Source organism: Lygodium microphyllum, chromosome 9 (assembly GCF_053477565.2).
Source record: "Lygodium microphyllum isolate KBCC chromosome 9, Lygodium_microphyllum_v1.1.10, whole genome shotgun sequence".
NCBI classification, from domain to species: Eukaryota; Viridiplantae; Streptophyta; class Polypodiopsida; order Schizaeales; family Lygodiaceae; genus Lygodium; species Lygodium microphyllum.
The window spans coordinates 6,433,829-6,450,293 of NC_141143.1; the positions used below are offsets into that span (position 1 = coordinate 6,433,829).

At 44.8% G+C, this 16,465-nt stretch overlaps 1 protein-coding gene across 3 annotated transcripts in view; it reads left to right on the plus strand.

Annotated features, from left to right (window-relative positions):
- Positions 1-1,880: 1,880 nt before the first annotated feature.
- The window catches only part of LOC148030780 (uncharacterized), a 56,692-nt gene continuing 42,107 nt past the window's right edge, over positions 1,881-16,465 (plus strand). Inside the window, exons 1-4 of one of the 3 annotated variants that reach the window (XM_087685617.1) lie at positions 1,881-2,449; positions 2,534-3,300; positions 13,358-13,758; positions 13,908-13,960. In XM_087685617.1, the coding sequence (XP_087541743.1) occupies positions 13,482-13,758; positions 13,908-13,960 (330 nt within the window). In that variant the 5' untranslated portion in view covers positions 1,881-2,449; positions 2,534-3,300; positions 13,358-13,481. The remainder of the gene's footprint in view (positions 2,450-2,533; positions 3,301-13,357; positions 13,759-13,907; positions 13,961-16,465) is intronic. The other 2 variants (XM_087685618.1, XM_087685619.1) reach the window with 2 other exon arrangements.

Sequence of the window (16,465 nt, forward strand, 5' to 3'; positions counted from 1 at the left end):
TTTGCTGGTAATCCTTTTCTATATGACCTTGTCTTTTACAAACATTGCATATGAGATGGTAGTGAGGATTTCTAGAAATGGATAAGGATTGAAATGGCTTATGAGAGTTGGGTTTGTTTATGAGGATTGCTAAGGACTCCTTTGAAGTTCAACCGAGGAGAAAACTTAGACTTTGGGTGAAAGGTGTGAGCTCTTTTGTGAAGATCTTTCGAGTTATATGTAGTTATAGCTAGGGATTTGGACCCTTGAGTAGAAGAAATGAAAAGAGTATCCCTGGTAGCTTGTCCTTGCTTGATTTTATTGATGAGAGGTTGAAGGTTGAGTTTATCCGTGGATGTTTGAGTGGTGATAAAGGCTCTCCAAGATAGTGGCAAAGAGGAGAGAAGAAGCATAGCTTGTAGTTCTTCAGAGACGACTAATCCAGATATTATGGTTTCATCTAGCATGGACCACCACTACTCTAAGAACTTAGTGGTAGATTGATATTCATGCATAGTGGCTGTGGCTAACTTTCTGAGCATGGTCATTTGATATACAATATCTGTGTGTTTTATACATATTGTTGAAGAAATCCCACATACCTTTTGCAATGGGTATTGTTCTTACTAGTTGCACTTGTCGATCTCCACAATGGATAAGAATCTCCATCCTTACTGTTGTATCTCTTTGCATCCAATATTCCTTGTCTGCTCCTTCTTGTTCAGGGAATTCTTCCTTGCCATTGATGATGTTCCAAAGGTTAGCTTGGGATAGGTATAGTTCCATCCTCAGCTTCTAGACTTGATAGTTTTGCTGTCATTGAGTTTGTCGATCTTGATGGGGCAGTTGTAAGAGGTAGTGGCATTGAAGAGAGCCATTGGAGTGATGAGAGTAAAGGGAGATAAACGATTTGTGATTTTGGAGATAGTAGAGAAGATACGATAGGCTAAAGAACTAGAACATGGGGCTTTAATACCATGCAGTGAAAATCATAGACTAGAGGATAAGTAAATGAGAAGACACTGTGCACAATATATGAGAGAGAGAGAGAGAGAGAGAGAGAGAGAGAGAGAGAGAGAGAGAGAGAGAATATGGAAAGTAGAGTGAAATGTAGTTGTTGATTGCATTGCTAGTAGCTATATATATAGTAGGTACATTAAATAAGGTAGGTGAGTTCCTATTCTAAATATTTAGGATATTTACAACGAGGATAACTATGGGATCCTTTTGTCCACATGTCACATATTCTTATCTTATCTAGACTTTATCCTAACAAAAAGAAGTTAATGACAATGAGGAGAGAGAATGGTCTGGTCCACTACGAGGGGAGAGAGAAACTATTGCTTTCTCAACTTTTCAAATGTACGATTGCCACATCTTATTCACTTTAAGCAGTCAATGTTGTCCCTCCATTTTTAGAGGGGCTACATCAACTAGGCAAAGTCACAGAAAAGGCACTTGTGAGTAGGCCTAGCTAGTAAGAGAAGCCAAGTCAAGCTAAGTAGCACTTAAACACTTGCAGGCACTTGTGAGTGGGCCTAGCTAGTAAGCGAAGTCAAGTTAAGCTAAGTTGCACTTCAACCCTTGTGACTTTTTTGTGCTTCTTTAACTCACCTCTTATAGACCATTGAGTGTCTTGACTCTTATAGACTGCTGCACAACTAGATGCTTTATAGAGGGCGTGAGTTCCTAGGGATCGTGGGATCAATGCCACATTGTGCGATGTAGCTCTTATAGTTGATGTAATGGCATTGTGGCAGCATGGCTCCCATGTGATGAGAGCCAAAACAATTTTATTAGCCGTCTTTTAATTTAATTTAATTTTAATTTAAATGAATTACAAAGTCAAAAGCCCAGGGCGCGCAGACGTGGCGACTACACGTTTCCGAAGTGAATGCATGGCATGTGCTGATAGACGAGCTTAGGCCGAGATTGCAGCTCCAGCCTCCCGAGTCCCCCTTCTCTCTCTCTCTCTCTCTCTCTCTTTCTCTCAGAGTTCCCGTATCACGGTGCTTGTGTAGCAGGGATCAAAGTTCTGAACAGAAAATCTTTTTGTGTTCCTTTTCCAAGGAAGAGAGTTCGCCGCCATGGCCATCACAACAATAAGCACCATCGTTCGCCAGCTTCCGCATTCCTCTGTACCAACGGTCTCCTTCGACGCCATGGCCAAATATAAGCATCATCAGAGATACTGATCCAGTCTCGACATTTTTCTGAATATCTTATCGCCGCCATGGCGAAATATGAGCATTATCCTCGATATTGATCATATATCATTCGCTAGCGTCTACATTTTTCTGTATCGAACGAAGATCATCTTCGCCGCCATGGCCATGTATAAGCATCTTCCAAGCATTATCAAAGAAAGTGATCACATTGTTCGCCACGTCCAACGAAGAATCTTCTTCCTCGTTTTGTGTCTTTGATCATAGAAGAGGACGCCGCTTCTCCAACAGCGGGTCCAATCCCCGTAAGGATCCTTCTTTCCTTCGTCTGTGTCCTGTGTTACAATGTCTACTGCATAATATTTACCTCGTACCTTCTTCGTCACCAGGTATACGTTATGCTTCCTTCAAGTTCTCGCTTTTTCCCGTATGCGGCAATTTGGGGGTGCAATGTTCTTCTATGAAGTCGTTTCAGTGGCCATTAGTCTTTATATTCTGACTTAGTTGATTGCCGCAAGAACCTGGAAGCTTTGTATAATAAGACTGTGGTCGGCATGTATAAGCAACTGTCCTGTACATGCAGGCGAGTGCAACAAGCAGTTGCTGTAATTAGGATCTGCAAGCAGTTTGTAAAACGTACCTTGATATATACAGGATTCGGAAATTGTACAACCAATTTCTCTCGTGTCATTTCTGTGAGGAATTGAAGAAAGAACTTGCTGTATGGTTTGTAATGGTGAAGTATTGTGATTCTCTTGATCTGGTTGTCCCCATATGCGGCAGGCAGTTGATCCATCTACCCCATTAAACAATCACTTCTTATTCGGATTTGGCGTAAACCCAGGTCAGACAAAGTAGCAGCATCTAGCAAAGCACTTCATGAATCTTTTTTCAGCACTAGCAAGCGCATTTCACCATGAATGCAGTACTGCATGGTATGGACACAGGTGGGCGTATTTCGAATAAGTGGTTTAACAGCAAAAGCTTTTGGAAAAACAATCCATCATGCCAATACTTAATAGCAACAATTTTCGTGAATAAGAATATATTGCAGGCAGGTCCACAAGTGTGCAGTGTTTCCTTTTTGGATGAAGTCATGAAGCTCTTCCCATCAATGCCAACAAGATTGGGAGTAAGATGCTGCCTCCCTTAGAAGGTATTGAAGCATTTGGAGTTGCTTCTATTCTTGAAGGGGTTTTCCCAAGGCCTCGAGAAAATTCACCTGCTCCCTTTGGAATTAAAAAAATCTCTGTTAAGGTCCAAAGTTTGGGCTTGTTGCCTCAGTATTGAGCTGTGAGAGATGAATCTGTGTAGTATCATCAGCATGGTAGTCAATACAACTTTTGGTGTGGTGACTTGTTCCATGAAGCAGAGGGCATGCTGTTTACAACATGCACTGATCTGAAATCCCATCAACTAAGACCAAGAATCATGAGCCGCTGGAGGAGGTAGTAGGTTTGTATTGAGCCATTATAGCACAATGAGTAGCTCCCTTGAAGCAATTGTCTTTCCATGCAGCCCTGAAGATTTACTGCTCTTCAATCTTTTCAGTGAGGACTGTTAACATGCTTACAATCACATTCTTTCTCCTAGATGACCTGCTATTATTGTGATTTGTTAGTCATCTTGATTAAGGACAGGCATCATGAGTGAGTGTTGCCTGCTGGGGCACAACGGATGTTGACCATTGTGATTGGCATTAACTTTTAGGTGGCAAGGAATTATTCATAGTTGTCCCTCACCCTAGTGAGGCTAGCATATGCATTATCTTAAGCCAAGGGTCTCCTGTTGTTTGACTCACTTGACAGAAGCAGACGTATGATCTTTAATGTATTCATTAGGCCTTCATCATTGTTTCGGGGATAGACAGCTGTAGCAGAACTCTTGGGTTGAAAGTTGAAACGGTGTTGGTAGATGCTATGGTTGAGCAATTGGTGCAGTGTGCTGACTTGGGCAAAGAGGGCAGAGAGTTTCTACTGTATGAGTTGCATAGAAGATTAGATTTTTTGGGTATTTCCAATCCACACTAGTGATGGATTGAAGGTGCTGACCTTGGTCTGCTTGCATGCCAAGCCCCTTGTCCTTGCCCTTGCCATGGCCCCTCCTCCCTCTTCTTTGGGCAGCCTTCCTTTGCTCCCTCTCCAGCCTTGGCTGCACCTTGTTGCCTTCTTCACTTGCACCCATTTTTGCATTCATCTGGCATCTGTATTCCCTTTACTCCACCTTGTATGTGCTATGTGGCCTCTCTTGTTGGGGCTCCCGGGATAGTCCCTTCCTTCCTTTTCTATGTCTCCCTTCTATCCATGATGCCACCTCTCCAAGGCCTTGCCACCTCCTTTTTCCATCCTCCCCCCTCCATCTTGCTTCCCACTTTTCTTTGAGTCCCTTACTCTTCTCCCTTTCCTTTTCCCATTGTGCCTCCCTTACCCTCTTTTGTTACACATAATTTACTCTGAAAAAGCTTGTGTGGATCTCGAAACATAGCAGACAGCATCTGGAGATGTCTGACAGTAGTAAATGTGGCAGTGTGAGGCTAGATCAGTGTCATACAGACAGCTGAATAGTCAGAAGCAGTTCAAAGAAGCAGGGACAGCTGTTGGAGCAAAAGCAGCTGATGACAACAGGCTGTATGACCAGGCTGGAGTGTAGATGCAGTAGTAGAAGATGATGTCTGCACCAGGCAGCAGCAAGGCTGGGTGAAATGTAGGCTGATAGGTGATCTGCACAGTAGTAAACTCAGCCAGCTGACTCTTGTGGATAGGCTGAGAGCACCGGCCAACAGGTGGGGAGGGCTGGAGTCTGGACAGTAGACGCCAGGTGTAGATCAGCTGTAAATTGCAGCTCAAACTGAGATATCTTTTGCAAACAGTGTGTGGATAGGAGAGAGAGGGGCTAGCAATCTAGAAAAACAGGATAGGTTGAGTGGTGGGCAGGCCGTCTATTTATAGATGGATGGGTCCTCCCAAATCAGGGTTTGGCTTATGGGACACAAACACTCTGGGATTGCATTTCTTTTAATGGAACTTTGGTTAATTTGAGTTTTGAGGCTTTAATAAAGAGCTAATTAGTTTATAATGCATTTTTAAGCTCAACACTCCTCACCTAGTAGGAGTCCCTTGGCAATGAGCTTAGCCAGTAAGACATTGCTTTGGCACTTTGGGTCTATGATCTGCACGCCTCCAGTAGATCCGGGCTGTATAATAATACCCTGAGCCACATTCACTAAAGCAGGGTTTTCATGTCCAAATAAAGTTGTTGATAAGGTGCTTCGCTTGGTCTATGCATGTCCCAAAGATTGCCCAATAAAAAGTAATGTACCACATGGTTGCAAGGAGATCCTGATTGGCGACCACCACTCTCCCTGTTAGTGAAAGTCTCATGAGCTCCCATAAAGGAGCTTTTGTTTGATGCTCAAAAGAAGTGTCAACTGCTGCTTTGAAGTGATGTTGATCCTGGCATGCCGTCTAAGATATCTCATTGCAGTCCAGTGGGGGACCCAAGTGAAACCCTCCTATGGTCTCTAATCTGGCTGCCTAGTGTTGCGTACCCAGAATCCATAGGACTTGTGCCAATTAGTTAGGGCATCTGCTGCTCCGTAGAATATCTCCGTCGCTGCTACAAAGGCCCTAAAGTTACTCTTGTCCCCATCTAGATAACTTGCTGTATCATCTGTAAACTCCACATCAAAGAGCTCCTTGATCTTAAGAATCGGTAAGCTGATGCCTCTGATACCAGCCTCTGAGCAGCAGGTGTACTTGTGCTGCAGATTGTCCAATCGTGTGTAAAAAGTGGTTGAGCACTTCTTTAGAGATCTTGTAAGGGGCCTGCCAACCCTCAAATACCTGTTGTGGTTTCTCTTTGCCTTTCAATGGTATATCAGCATTCACATTTACCAGCCTATGTTGCTTTATTCTTCCCTTAGTCAAAGAAACATTCCCCACTTGGACCTTCACCCTTAACTTGGAGTGCTGTGGAGTGGCAGAATTTCTTGCATGCACTTCTTTAGGTGCCAGAGCTGTTGAAGTACAATGTACAAGAGCCTGCTATTAAAAATCAAATGTATGGCAATGAATACAGGCTCCAAGAAAATTGCTCTGATTGGATTCCTGTGTTTAAAGTCACAGCTGCTGATCATCTTTTTGGTAAAAATGTGCTTGGGATTGGATTGTCAACAGCTGCAGACTACAGTAATTGTTTTCTGTTCCTAGCAGGCCTTAAGGATGTAGTGCCCTCCCTAGTCATAATGCTATATGTGGCCATTGTCAGTACCAGCCTTTGGGAAGATTTGCTACCTTAACAAGAAATTGTGCATTTATGCATGGTCAGCCTATGATGATCCCTGTTAGGCTATGCTGACATAATACCATTTGATGTCCATATGGAAGTGAGCTTTGGGAAGATTCACTACCTTAACAAGACATTGTGCATTTATGCATACTTAGCCTACGATGATCCTGGTTAGGACATGCTGACATAATACCATTTGACATCCATATTGAAGTGAGGATACGACTGTCTTGCTACAAAAAATTACCTGCTACATCATCTCCTTGGAAGAAGAACAGTTGGCAAGCACAGTGTGCTGCAGTAGGGACCAGACATTACTGGGCGTTAGATGCGACTGCAGTTTTGACATAACTTTTTATTGGATCCTTTATCTCAGAGATGAGATTCCTCTAACTCTGAGATAAAGATTCCTCTAACGAAGAACAGGCATTGCATCTTTCCACTCTTTTTGTACTTCTTTACAAGCAGGATCTCTATATAGGCATCAAGAACTTGAAAGTGCAGCTTCCTGTTGCTGCAGAAACTGGGTGCTGTAGAGGAAGATGGTGGAAATAAGAGCTCAATAAGTGGCTGCTGGAAGCATTCTAGTGCTTCTGGATTCAGGGTCCCAAACGGTAATCTATGCTGTGTACAAGAGCAGAACAGCTTGTTGTGTTATGCAGATCACAGCAAGCAGATACTTGCAGTTTAGGCAAGCTTGAAAAACAGACACAGGCTGAAGAGTTTTCCTGATTTCAAGGTGGAAATCCATCAAGCCCCATCATCTCTTGTTCCATTGTTTTTATTTTCTTTCTTCCTTTTTGGTGTACTATTTAAAGTTTCTGGTCGGTTGGTTCCAAAGAGATGAAAACCTGCACAAAGCCACATCCAAGTAAGTAACAGGAACCATGATTGACATAGTCCTGCGATATTAGGGAAGGGAACAGCACCAAGAGGTAAGAATGCCATGTGAGCAAGAGCTATGATTCTTTTAAAATGTGGAAGCAACATGTGATATTTATAAGTACAAGATGGAAAATGATAAAATGTATCAAATAAAAAGGATGTGAATAAGAAGGAAAAATTAAGGCTCCTAACATGTGAGCACAGCAAATGATCGACACAATGCAAGAGCAATGATATTTGCTATCCTATGAAGTGGTTAGTGAATTAAAAAATTGAAAATGCCAATAAACAGAGGATTAAAAAATCTGAAACATGTTAATATTTACCTCTCAACTGACCGGATACTGCCATGTACACAGCCAATGGTAATCTCCATTAACCTGGAACAATCTGAATCATTTAGGGGCATGTGTCACCTATAACATGCCTTTTTGGCAAGACCAAAAAGCAAAATACAAAGGTCACCTTTATTGGTAGGGACTGTAAAGTTGAAAGGACAATTTATCATGTTGGCTGGGATTTTTGAGCCATCTTGGGGATGCAAATCAGGATCAAGAACATATACTCATCCTTCCTCTAACTGGAACGGATTTTCAAAAGGTGCTCTAATAACTGCAGGGGTGGCAGATTTTCTTGGAAGATAGAGGATCTTTCTCAAAGACTGCAGGAACCATTGCTGGCAAAGGTAGTAGCAATGCTGTAGAATCATCTACAGGATAAGTGTTATTGTGCCCAAAGTTATAGAATTGTCTGTTCGCTGACACATATTTTGGTATCTCCATTTGTATAACTGATGGTTCTGTACTGTAAGAGCAGCAAAATGGATTTGATACTTCAAACATAGGCACATTTGTTGCCTTCTCATGCCATTCAGGTGTTGATGCCTCAAAGACCCTACTTCAGATCCTCTTTTGCCCTTTAATTTCTTTGTCAGTAAAGTAGATAGATTAGCTAAGTTCCTTTGTTTCCTTTGCTTTTCCTTTTGAGCTTATGCTCTGTTCTCCCTCCAACCCACTGCATTATCAATCAAAATGACCATTCTTTTTCCACATGCAGTAAAATCTAGGTCCATATTTCAAAAAGGAGTTGAGAAAGGAAAGATCACACATACAGATAAGTCTGCCAATGGGTATTTGGGTGGGAGTAACTTGTCACAAAATAGCATGCCCATTGACAGTGCTAATTTAGTACAAATTTGGATGTGCTAAGTTCATTCTAACCAAATCCAAAGATGACCCACAATGCCAATTCCCCATCATGCTATAGATAATTCGAAAGCTCATGAAACAAAGGATCTTGACATATAATCTCTGACAAAATATGGTTTAACGTGCAAAAACTTTATTGTATGCCCATTTTTCTAAAGCTAATGCTAATAAGCACAAAAGACAGTAGTGTAGCTAGCATGCTTATACACATTTTCCTTGTGGATTTTGAGAACTATAGAATCCGAGTCTTGGTTTCTGATGCCTTGTAAAAAGAAAGATAGTAAGCCTATGCTTGCATCATGATTGGAGGTCTAGGAACTTTATGAATGTACTCCTGTTGTAGAAAAAAATCGCTCCTACCTGCCACGCTGCTGCCCTGCCATCACGCTAGCTTTCCCCCCCCGTTCTCCCGCCTTGTTCCACCCGTGGCGCACTGTCCCCGCTTTGTTCCCTCGTGGCACGCTGTTCCCCGTGGCAACCAATCCCCCCCATATGAGGGATGTGAGCTCCATGAGCCCTTACCTCAACCGCGCCCCCCCTGTTGCCCCCCCCGCCAGGCAAGTTTCCTGCGCTGTTCCCCTGCCCTATTTCCCCCTCCCGTGCTGCCCCTGCCTCCTTCGCCGCGTGGCCCCATCCGGCAGACCCCCCACCCTACCCCCACTGGAACAACTCTTAGCTGTCCGTGCCACAGAGTCGGAGTTGAAAGAAACAACAATCTTTGGTCAGGTCGTAGGATACTTCCCATCTAGGGCCCAGCTTCGGGATTGGCTTCACTCCACGCTATGCATTGGCACATTGCAAATTGCGGAGACGGTTCTCATGGGTCAAGGGATCTTCATGGTTCGACTCACCTCTGCGGACGTAGCTCGTAAACTAGTGGATAGCTCATCCTGTGCCTCCATGAAGGGGGTCATTACCATGGTTCCCTGGTACAGTGGCTTCATAGTGGAGGAGTTCGTGCTCCATAACATGTTCTTAGACATCTGGTCACCTTACTCTTCCCCGGACTGGCGGTAGAATATCGCCAGTTAGTGAAGGACTTTGGATGGCTCTTTGGCACAGTTCTTCCTGCCTCCTTTGTGGATGCAGTGATAGTTGCAAGAGTCCCAAAGGTACGGGTGGCTGTGAAAGATACAAAGAACATACCAAAGTTTCTGGAGATTGAGGCAGGCGGACACTCCTTCAGGCAGCAGGTTATTGTGACTGGGCAGCCAGGGCAGTGCCTGTGATGCCATGACTTTGGACATTAGGCAGTAGATTGCACGTGCTTCGGAGCCAAGGTGACTTCGCCAATAGACCCGCAAGTGGACGTTGACAGCTTTACATGGGTCCAAAGACGACAGAGAAGGAGATGGCAAGGGGGGCCTCAGTCAGACCCTCAGACACAGCCACAGCAACAGAGGGCAAGAGGGCGAGCGATAGATCCTCGGCAGAGCACCCCGTAGTCCCTCCCCCCCAACTCGTCCCACCCGATAGGATTACAGATCTCCACATCCACCACCCATGGAGGCGTCAAAGACTACCTCACCCGAGATCCCACAACGCCCACACCCACCCCCTCCCCCTCCCCATGGATCCCCCCGACCCTAGCCCACGGCCCCTCCCCATACCCGCCTTGTACCTCTGACCACACCACTATCCCTTGATTTTCCTCCTCCCAACCATCTTCCCCATCGATCAATCCCCTTGATCCTCACCTAGTATAGGTGACCCCTCCCCCCGTCCATCCCCCCCCCCCCCCCCTTTCCATAGGAGGTGATGAGGCTCATACGCCTACATCCTCCCCTCACCAGCAGCCTAGCCACACCCCCCCCCCCCCCCCCCCCCCCCCCCCCAACACACACACACACACACACACACACACACACACACACACACACACACACAATCACTAGCTTATCTGTTCTTGTCGCCCGTCACACTCTCTCCAGACAAGTGCAGCTACTACCACATGAGTTCTTCCGCAGCGGTCCGTGGTCCTACTTAAGAGTTGTGGAGCGCGGAGAGTTTCCACTACCTCTAGAGGTGGGGATCTTCGTGGTATGTAAGTCAAGGAGTGGCAAGGTCCATTTACTAGCATCACTGGATGGACCAAACTATGTCTTCTTCCTTTAGACCTCTCATTCAGGAGATTAGATGATGACACAGATAGAGGAGGAGGTGAAGGGCCAGGTGGCAGACTACATCTCCCAGTGGATGGGAGAAGGAGGACTAGCACTCTTTTCCTAGGAGTGGCCAGGTTGCATGATGGACATTAACTGGTGGGATGGAGCCGAGGTCCCAAATTTGAGCATTATCTTTTGAGCCCCTCTATAGTGGAGAGCCCCAATGGATGTGATCGAGTGGCCCCTGGCAGAGGCTGCCCGTTTCTACCAGTGTACAGAGTCACGCCTCTTAGCCTAGTTGATAGATGCCTTGGTGGTACCGCCTGGAGTATCTATTATCCCCATGGTCCGCCCGAGGGCCACCATAGGGGAATGGAGTTCACCTTCTAGTCTTACGGCAAAGCGTATTTGCATGCCCCATAGCTCTTCTTCTTCATCAATAGCTTCCATACCGAATTCGGTCAGTCACAGGCTTCCCTATGAGTCTACATCTTGCATTTTGGAATGTGAATAGCCTCCACTATAGTGGGGCACATGGTTCTAGGAAGTTGATTGTTTGGTAGGAGTTGTAGCCTGCCCTTGCCGAGCGGATCGACATCTTATTTCTGTAGGAGCACAAGCTCACCCTGCCCAGGCCCATCGGGTAGGGAAGGTACTCCCAGGCAGTTCACACACCTACTGGGAGTACTCCATTAGTGCCCACGGCAAGAGTGGAGGCATATGTACCTCTATTGGCCCAAGCCTCATTGCCTATGTACGTGACCACAGGGCGATTGTGGTAGGGAGGGTCCTATGGATCAGATTGGATATTGGGGACTTGTGCCTTGGAGTCCTTAATGTTTATGCCCCTATTGAGGTTAGGGCATAAACGCATGCAACAGGTTCTGGGTGGAGATCGCAGCAAGACTCCCAGAGGTAGACTCTTGGATTGTTGTTGGAGACTTCAATAACCTAGAGGCCTTAGAGGATCAGCAGGGCAGAGACAGAGATTACCAGGGTATGGCAGGGGAGGAGCAGGAGGCATGGGAGGTCTTTCTCCTCGCAGTAGGAGCACGTGATGCTTGGCGGGACCCAACTTTCCACAGGAGGGAGAGGTCGCTGGACTTCTCTTGTTGGGGATATAGGCGCGGCTGGGTGGAGTTTTGCTGGAGCGGCTGGACAGGCTCTATGTGGGAGAGTGGGGGTGCTCTCGTGGAGGCCAGGTAGGGCAGTTGGCTGGCACCACTTTGTCTGATCACTGTCCGGTTCTCCTGTCACTTGATGCTCTTGTTTTAGCCTTGGACACGTGATCCTGTTGGATCCCTGACTCGATCTACAGGAGGCAGGAGACAGATTGAGCAGTAAGGATTTTCTTCATCGTGCAGGATGGGGGGCGTTTGGTCCTTGACAAAGGGCAACAGGATGAGGAGATTGTTGTCCTTTCTTGGAGGAGGATTCGTGTTGTTGGTCTTTAGGGAAAGACCTGGCATCTGGACAATTATGTGTTCTAGGAGGAGTTCCGCGAGTGGCGTCTCTAGATACGGGAAAGCAAGCCACTTGATGAGCTGGAGTGGGACCCTAGAGAGTGGCTATGGCCGGCCACTACGGTCGCCAAGAAGCCATTGAGGTTCTTGGAGTACACAGCCAGGATTGGCAGACATGTATTGATGCAAGAGGACATGGGCTGGGCGTGGGCCTTTGCGTAGTAGATACTGGGCGGAGCATAGCATCACGGATGCCTTTTGTCGGACTTTCTGGTGCCACCTATGGGACAGCTGCAGGCCGAGGAGGGTATGATATTTCCTATGGCTTTTGGCACATGGAGGTTTGGCGGTAGGGAGTTGGCTAGCCCAGATGTAGCAGGATGGAGGGTGTAAACGCTGCCCACAACAGCTTTTGGAAACTCCAAAGCACTACCTTTGGTCTTGCGAGGTGGCACAGCTCATGTGAGCCTGTCGCATTCTTCGCCGTCTAGTGCCCAGCCTTGGATGTATCTTGTGGGGAGCTTTTTGCTGGCAGGCTGTATGCCAAGGCCGTCACCTTTTGTATGAGGCCGGGAGGTAGAACATGATTTTCATCATTGAGGCTGGGTCTTGCGCAGTGGTCGGCTTGAAGGCTTTACCCAGCCGCCAAGTATTGGAGCCCACAGCAGGCCGCTCTGAGGTATGGGAGATCGTAGGGAGTCTTACAGGATGGCACATCTGGAAGGCACATTGCTAGGAGGTTTTTGGTGGGGAGTGTCTTTCAATACATGCGACTTTGGTAGAGCTTTGAACTTCCATCATCCACTCCCTCTGCGGCCGGTGGGACTAGGTGCAGGGCGAGTCCCGAGCTCGTCAGGAGCTTCGTTTTCACTTTTTGCGCACCTGGGGCGGCCAGGACCTGTTCTTCATGATGTAGGCAGGCAGCCCCAGATGGCAATACACCCCCCTCCATGGCTTCTCCCCCATCCCCCCCAGACCGCCTTGAGAGGCTTGTATACGTGATGTATTTGTGACCTTGCATCAGCTCTAGCTAGTCTGTTGAGCATGAGCACTGCATTGTAATCAGCTTTTTGAGTAATATAATTAGCCACACTTTACTTGCCAAAAAAAAGAAGAGGTAAGCCTATGCTTTGGATAGAGTTCAATTTCGTTTTTTATAAGTATGTGGATTAATTTTTCATAATACCAGTCAAGATTGTTCATTTAGTAAAATGATCCTTTCTTTTGTACGTTTCTGATGCGATTTAAATTTGTGTATTTACCAGGTATTTCTGAGGGATTCACAGACATTATCACTGGTGGCCCTGTACCTTCTGACAGCAAAATTCCTTTAAGAGGATGGGGTGTTATCATTAGTCCTGTTCTCTGACAGAATATTTGGTTACATGCATGCACCATTCAATGCATCAACAGTTGAAACTCTGTTTTCTAGTCCATCTCCGAAAAATCACACGAGTCCCTCCTCTTCTGCCATCTCCTGATATGCTCAAGTGGAGCAAAACTGCATTAACATCTACTTTGAGAGTGACAGTGCTCTATGACACCAAACAGATGGTCCTTGGTGATTTTGCAGTGTTGAACAATGAATGTATTATTGATCAGCAGTTGGTTTGTCAACTCAATTTCTCTAAACCAGGGGCCCAGTCTAAGATATATTTCTTTATAGGTGAGCTAGCTACAAAACAATGAAGTTCTTCTTTTTAATCATCGACTTCTGGACTTGATATATAAATTCAAAAGAGCAACTTCATTACCACCTTGCATTCAGTCTTGGAGCTCTTTAACATGCACTAATTTTGTAATTCTTACCATCAGATCAAGCATGCAATTCTGGATTAGCAGGACATATGGCGCTTGACTTGAAAGAGGTACAGTGATATCTCAAAGCATCCCAAAATTGATCTCTCTTTCTTTGTCTAGTTTCTTGTTTGACTCAGAATGCATGAAGATTTCACTCATAGAATGCACTTTTACTTTTACCAGATAATGGATGGCCAAAATTGATGTTTGCCCAAGCTTGTAATCCAAGCATGAAGTGGGTTGTTTCCTTTTAGATTGTCTATGAATTGGCGATTCCTAGTGATACGAAGTTGGTCAAGAGTTTCTGGTTCAGGCATTATGAATAATGCTGTTTAGATGTGTTTTTTTGTAGCTGATCAGGAATCAATGCTTGCTATGCGGCTATGCTGCTAAAACAAGTGCTGTAAAAGGATGTGCAGCAAAGTCTACCATGCCACCTGCTTGTGCTTTTTCTCTCTCTTTTCTTCTAACCTCTCTTCCAAAACCTTTGTGCTCCTGTGCTAATGTCTGAATTGCTCTACAGTTTGGATCACAACCTTTTCTCTTTTGATCTTTCTGCCTAAAAATCCTTGCTCTTTGCTGCAAATTTCTTTAACAAACAAGGAAATAGGTACATTGAAATAGAGCGGTAATAGGTCTATTAGGTCTATTAGGAACTAGACATATGTATAAATGATTGGATCTTACAACTAAAACTTCTAGTGTTGAGACGGAGACCATTTTTTGCAGTAAATTAGCTTTCTATTTAAGTCCATCTCACCTATAAGACAAAGTAAACAAAAGTACAATACAAATCAAGAACTGGTAAAGAAATAAATGGGGTAATGGAGACTTTTTTTTGCAGTAAATTAGCTTTCTATTAAGTCCATCTCACCTATAAGCCAAAGTAAACAAAAGTACAATACAACTCAAGAACTGGTAAAGAAATAAATGGGGTGAAAGATCTCATAAAAGAATATGTTACGAGTATATGTAAGTGGATGGTGAACTGATTGGGAAGAGTGTTGGCCTATAGTGGAGTTTACATATAACAGTGCCAAGCACTCTCCATGGAATACAGCTCATTAATGTCAATGTGTGCGTTTCAACTTAGAGCTCCTTATGTTGTAGGACCTAGTAAAGAAAAGGTTCAAGGAGCAATATATTTCTGAGAAGATATGAAATGTTAAAAACATGCACAAGGCAGCATTAGGAAGGCCTGAGAGAGAGCTAGAACCTTTGTTGACCCACGTAGAAGATCTCTTTCCTTTTAGGAAGGAGAGCAAGTATATCTTACGGTGTCCGAGCAATCTCAAACCATGAAAATGCTAGACAATGTCAAAGATATCTCCTAGGTAGCGGTCTATTTATAGTAGTGAAACAGATAGAAGAGAGAGCTTGTATGTTTCAACTTCCTACCATAAGCTAGATATATCTAGTATTTCATGTAAGCTAGCTTAAGAAGTTACTAGAGATAGTGGAACTCTCTGATAAACAATCACTTTCAAACAAGCTTCAAAGGATTTTTGTCACGGGGATATGTATTTGTATTGCTTTGCTTTGGCATAATTAAGTTGTGCACATGTGAGGTGCATGCCACCACATCTATGAATCTCCTATTCCACTGGATCACACACCCAAAAGCTTTGCCAATCTAGGCTATATGAGGGAAAAAGTACACGTCGAGGCCAGGAAAATGTATTGTGATAGTTGAGGCCTCCACTGTACAATTTATATCTCTGGTCCTAGACACTCAGTGGGATGGAGAGATTCCTTCCATGAGAGAGGTGGTCTCATTGATACCAACTACTCATTAGAGGGAGGGAGACATCAAGGAATGGTCTGGCACAAATTCGTACAATTTCCTAAACTCCATCAAGTTCCCCACTCTTCACGAGGTTGCAAAGATTGCAACAAAGAGATAGGATAGAGTATACACTAGGTGATAGAAGAGACTGGCATAGGCCATTGAGCCACACCTGTTTGAGAGGCTTAGATGATCTCCATGAGGATCCTCTCGTGGAACATTCTAGGCTTTGGTGGAAAAATGTTGGTGGAACAATGTTCTGCAAAGGATGGAGCCTCATGAGATAGGATATACATAGAGCATTGGTTGGTGGATGATCAGTGGACTTCCTTATGCTATAGGAGCATGATCTCTCAGAACTTCTTCCAAGTGAGGAGCCATGGAAGAATCTATCTATGGAGATTACAGACCATTGCTCCTGCCCATGGAGGACCATGGCAGCCTGATGCATTTGATATTTCAGCACATCCGAGCTATAGGGATGGAGAACAGTTTTGATGTCAGATTTGCTGCATTTATTATATGGGCATGGAGATCAATATCTGCAAGACTTCATTGGATTGACCCAACCTCTGTTGATGACAAGCTGAGGCAGCCACTTTTATTCAACCAGATACTCTGATAGCGAGAGGCCACACCATTGGAGAGAGGGCCTTCCTATCTCACAGGATGCTCTCTTGATAGATTTTTTCTAGAGTGGGGGAGTGGTTTGTCTTTCTTAAGCTGCATTCCTATATAGAGATAGACTTTGAGGCATTAGGGGGTGTGAGAGCCATAATGGAGAGCA